The 5,887-nt window shown below is 36.8% G+C and overlaps 1 protein-coding gene across 1 annotated transcript; it reads left to right on the top strand.

Moving 5' to 3' along the window:
- Positions 1 to 4: 4 nt before the first annotated feature.
- LOC119677085 (bromodomain and WD repeat-containing protein 3-like) lies at positions 5 to 5,884 on the top strand (the record flags this gene model as incomplete). The annotated part of the gene is made up of 12 exons (XM_038088352.1): positions 5 to 85; positions 143 to 789; positions 853 to 949; positions 1,007 to 1,321; positions 1,391 to 1,877; positions 1,940 to 3,348; positions 3,407 to 3,666; positions 3,726 to 3,887; positions 3,945 to 4,218; positions 4,455 to 4,466; positions 4,574 to 5,803; positions 5,861 to 5,884. Coding segments are annotated over 12 exons (4,998 nt in total), but the record flags the coding sequence as incomplete, so codon positions are not given.
- Positions 5,885 to 5,887: the final 3 nt, after the last annotated feature.

The following is a 5,887-nucleotide window of genomic DNA, read 5'->3' as shown; positions in this document are numbered from 1 at the left end:
AACGAAGCTCTTACGTCGAACTGTTGGTCACTTATCATCAGTATATTGCGTACTATTTGATCGCACAGGACGTTATATTATAACGGTATTGTTACCTCTTCAATATATATGCTTTTATTCACAATATCAATATTTTTTTTAGGGAGCCGATGATTTATTAATTAAAATATGGTCGGCAACAGATGGCCGATTATTAGCAACTTTACGTGGGGCTTCAGCAGAAATTACAGATATTGCAATTAATTTAGATAACACAATGTTAGCTGCCGGTTCACTAGACCGCATTTTGCGCGTTTGGGATTTACAATCTACTTCACCGATTGCTGTTTTGTCTTCACATACAGGCATGATAACATCAGTAAATTTTTGTCCCTCTCCGAGAGGTGATCTAAAGTACTTAGTAACAACTAGCACAGATGGTTCTATAGCATTTTGGCAATATTCAACACCTCGTGGTCAAAAAGTTTCTTTTGCACCAAAACCTACTCAATTTCATGAAAAATTAAGGCCGGGTCAAGCGCAAATGATGTGTACTAGTTTTTCACCAGGAGGTATATTTCTTGCTGCAGGTTCCGCAGATCATCATGTTCGCGTATATCTTATGTCGGAAGACGGGCCAAAGCGAATATTAGAATCAGAAGCATACACAGATGCAGTGGATTCAGTTCAATGGTCGCATCGTGGATTGCGTTTTATATCAGGTAGTAAAGATGGCACAGCACATGTATGGAGTTTTGAATCACAGCAATGGAAAAGTGTTAAATTATGTATGTCTGAGCGGTTGCCAACGTAAGTATATAAATAATTTTCGAAAACTATAAATTAATTATAATTGTATTTAAAATTTATTAGATGTCCTGAACCCGAGGAAGGAAAGAAACTTAAAGTAACTATGGTAGCATGGGATTGCTCTGATAAGTATGTGATAACTGCTGTAAATGATTTCACAGTAAGTGTAAATATAATCAATATCCAATTTAAATGTAATAAACAATTAAATATTTAGATAAAAATTTGGAATTCAAAAACTGCCAAACTTCACCGCGTGTTACGTGGACACAAAGACGAATTATATGTTTTGGAAACAAATCCAAAAGATGAGCATGTGTTGCTTTCAGCAGGACACGATGGTCAAGTATTTCTATGGGATATAGAACAGGGCATCTCTGTCGCTCATTTTGTTAACGATATTGATGGTCAGGGTCATGGAGGTGTATTTGATGCTAAGTGGTCACCTGATGGTACGATGATTGCTGCTACAGACTCTCATGGACATATATTAATATTTGGTCTAGGAATTGGACCTGATAAATACAAAATTGTACGTATTCTAATAATAATTAAAAATTTTTTTTTGTCTATATAAGTATTTCTTTATATTTATATACAGTTACCCAATGAATTGTTTTTCCATACCGATTATCGACCACTATTAAGAGACACAGCCCATCATGTTGTTGATGAACAAACTCAAATTATGCCACATTTAATGCCACCACCATTTTTAGTTGATGCTGATGGCAATCCGCATCCTGCTAAATATCAACGTTATGTGCCTGGAAGAGAAAACTGTTCAACAGATCAACTTATACCTAATCTTACAATTGGGGCAGATGGTGTAGTTATTGAAGACAATGGTGGTAGTAATTATAGTCAAATTGATCGGTTAATAGCAGCTTTGCAAAATCGACAAGGTGGAGCTGGTACAGTGTCATTACCAAATAACGCCAGTAACAACCATTCACAGCTTGATCTTATGATTGAATCTTTAGCAAATCGACAAGGGCAGGAACAAGCACCAGATTCAAATAATACCGCGGGAAGCAGTAGAGGAATATCAGCTCAATTAGGAGCTGGAAATAATCTCACAAGAAACGGTAAAAAAATTAGAATTTACTTGCATTAGTTAAAACATTAACATTTTAATAATATTGTATAGGAATTAATCCAGCAATACGCCGTCTTTCCGAGGCTAATAGCATACCTCCACGGCAAGGTACTACTTGGGGAAGACCTCCAGAACAGCAAATTCAGTCGCCACTCATGAAATATGTACGGCGAATCTATATACGTCCCATGAAATATGCTCAACTACAGAATTTAAGACAAAATGTTTATGCTTCTGGAAATTTTGAAATGCAAGAATATAAGAGAGAGTTAAGGCGTCGTCCTATTATGATAAACACCTCTAATGCAGCTACTTCAACACAGGGTTCTGGTCGTCAACGAAGTACTAGAGCAAATGGTGGACGTGCTGGCCGGAGACGCGGGCAACCTTCCCAACCAGCTTATCGTACCCGTGCAGTGCGTGAAGAAGAAGAATCAATTCCTGCTCCGCCTGAAGAAGATGATGATAGTAGCGCAACGTCTGGCGATACAAATTATTCAAATGCAGAAGAAAATCTAGAATCATCTGATGATTCGGATACAGAAAGCTCTGATTACTCAGATTGGGTTGCTGATACTCCTGGTCCAAACTTGGAACCACCTAAACGTTGTAAACGTAAGCCACTATCCCGACGTCACACGCTTAGTGACGATAGTAGTGATGAAACAGAGCAAGCATCAACTTCTGCTGCAGCCAATGCATCACGTCGAAATAAAAGATCCCAACCACCAACAGCTCCAAATGGTGAAATATCTGAATTATATCGTCCATCAGAATGGTTATCAGAGGTTATTCCTCGTAAAGCACCTTACTACCCTCAAATGGGTGACGAAGTTGTATATTTTCGACAAGGTCATCAACGTTATTTAGAAGCTGTTAACCAAAAAAAGGTTTATAAACTTACACAAAGTTCAGAACCCTGGAATTGTCGAACTTTGCGAGATCATGAGTTAGTTCGAGTGATCGGGATTAAGTATGAAATTCGTCCACCACGTTTATGTTGTCTTAAACTTGCAATGGTTGATGAAGATGGAAATATGACAGGTTCTTCATTTAAAATAAAGTACCATGACATGCCAGATGTCTTGGACTTTTTAGTTTTGCGGCAAACTTTTGAACTTGCAGTGCAAAGGAATTGGAATATTGGTGATCGATTTCGTTGTATGATTGGCGATGGTTGGTGGATGGGTCAAATTGAATCTAGACATGCTTTGGCGACAGAGTTTCCGAATTCATATTTTATGTGTTTTCGTGTAAGATGGGATAACGGAGAATACGAATATATGAGCCCTTGGGATATGGAACCTATTGATGAGAATCGTTTGCCTGACGAAGTTGGTGGTGCAGTTCCTGTACTGCCAGAAGAAATTAGAGCAACCTTATATCAACCTAAGTCGGAAGAATGGCACCGAGGTGATAGAGATGGATCTTGTAGACGTATAATTAATGGATTTGAACAAGTAATTTTCATTTTTGTCCATATTGTAAAAATTTTTCTTAACATTTTCAATATTTAAGGTTATGCGTTTATCTATAGCTGAACATTTTTTGGCTCCTGTTGATTTGAATATATATCCAGATTATGCTTATTTAATAGAATATCCTATTGATTTAACTACGATAAAGTCTCGTTTTGAAAATCATTTTTATCGTAGAATTACTTCAGCTCAATTTGATGTTCGTTATTTAGCGACAAATGCGGAAAAATATAATCGGTCACATACAAACATTATTAAACACGCACGCATCATCACAGAACTTTGTTTGAGGATTATTAGGTACTACCAATTGACGAAATTAAAAAAAGTTTTTTACTTAATATTATTTTTATATTTAGGGAACTTAGCGATATTGATGTAGCCGCAGCTTATCATCAATACGTTGATTTCTATCATTCATCTGAAACTGAGAATGAGCGTGATTCTGATGTTGTGCCTTCTACAAGTACAGGCGCTACTACGCCGGCAGCAGCGCGAAGAACTTTATCATCAACACGAAGGTAAGTATTTTAATACATTTTTCATATTAAATATCTTCAATATTTTTACTCTTTTAGATCTAATCGTATACGTTCAGATGGCGATTGGCGCTCCGACTGCAGGCAACTACTAGATATACTTTGGCAAAGGCCAGATTCAGCGCCATTTCGAGAACCTGTTGATACAATTGAGTTTCCAGATTATTTGGAAATAATTTCGACTCCAATGGACTTACGCACTGTTAAGGAAGATTTGCTAGGTGGAAATTATGATGATCCTTTGGATTTTGCAAAAGATGTGCGCTTAATATTTATTAACTCGAAGAATTACAACACTAACAAACGCTCAAGAGTAAGTGTTACCTTCATTGTTTGTGTAAAAAGTGGTGAGCCTACTAAAAAGATCGTCAATTCATTTTGTGAACTTTTAGTAAAATTCATCTACTACTTCTAATATTTCATTCTAATATCAATTCTTTCTCATTAATTTTTTGATAAATCACCATCATCACATATTTTTCTTTCCTAACCATGCTTTCAATCAATCATATCAAATCAAACATTGCAATGATTGACGATCGAATGTAGGATTATTCCTCGGTAAGATTTAGAATATTAAAAGAGTGAATAAATAATTAATTCACTTATAGTTATTATAATTTGTTAAGGTGTTAAATAATTTTTTACCTTTCATTTTCTACTTACAGATTTATTCTATGACGCTTCGCCTCAGTGCTCTTTTTGAGTCTCACATAAAAACCGTCGTCAGCAACTGGAAAGCTGCAAGACGGCGCGCTAATAAAAACAAAAAGAATAGTGGTAGAGGATCAAGTAGTAGTCCTACGAAAAGGACACAATCTGAAAGAAATCGTCCTGGACCTTCTACTCGAAGAAATAATAAATCTAATCGACAAATTCGTAGTTCTGACGAAGATGTCGAGAATGATGAAGATGATTCGCAGCCACGCAGTAGTCAACGACGAGTTGGAAGAAATGGGCCAACTCGTTCACAGGTTGTAACATCAAACTCATCTAATCGTGTTACTTCATCATCACATCGACGAATAAATGGAACAGAGGATGCACAACCTACACGTAGTTCACGACGTAAAGCGCATAGTCAAGAACTAAATGAAGATGAGGATGATGACGAAGATGAAGAGGAAGACGAAGAAAATGAACAAAATGAAAGTGAAGAAAATGAGAGTAGCTCCAATAGTGAAGCCGATGATGTATCAAGTGAAGATGAAAGTAGTGGGGATGGCAGTGATAGTAATAATAATGATGACGACGATGACGACCATGATTCAAATGTTGGACGCTCTCCAAGAAAAAAAAATAAACGAAAATCTCATTCAGATGATGATTCAGAAGAAAGTTATAATCCCTTAAAAGATCGTCGTCAAAATAAAAAACGTCGAAAATATAATAAACAAAAACAGACGCAACGTAAACGAAATGGTGTACATAAAAAAAGTAAACCCACTGCCAATGGTATTAAAAGAACGGTTTCAAATCCGAAAAATTCTCGAAGAGGTCAACGTCGACGATACCAATCTTCCGGTGATGAGGAAACAGTAGTAGTTTCCCAAATAGATGAAAGCACTCAAGATACGGACCAGCATACACCAAAGAAAAAAGGTCGACCACCCAAAGCGCAGAGTACAACATATGTTGCCAATGGTCCTAGTACAAGTTCAAGTACTTTACCAGAAGTCTCATCCCGTATTACTCGTGGCGCAGCAGGTTCAAGACGTAATCCTGCTGAAAACGACCATAGTTATCATTTGCCAGTTCGCAATGGACGCTTACAAGAATCAGATACAGATTCAAGAGAATTAGGCACACGTCCTACACGCTCAAGTGCTAAAAGAGCAATTCTTGAATGGGCAAAAGGAAGCGATATTGACGAGATAGATAGTGATGAGGCTGAGGAGGTATATACATATAATATGATGTTCTTTCACAAAATAAATTAAAAATTTTTTACATAGATATTGCCTACTCCAACACCAACTAAG

This window comes from Teleopsis dalmanni, chromosome 2 (genome assembly GCF_002237135.1).
Source record: "Teleopsis dalmanni isolate 2A chromosome 2, ASM223713v2, whole genome shotgun sequence".
Lineage (NCBI taxonomy): Eukaryota > Metazoa > Arthropoda > Insecta > Diptera > Diopsidae > Teleopsis > Teleopsis dalmanni.
This window is presented reverse-complemented; position numbering and strand designations above follow the sequence as displayed.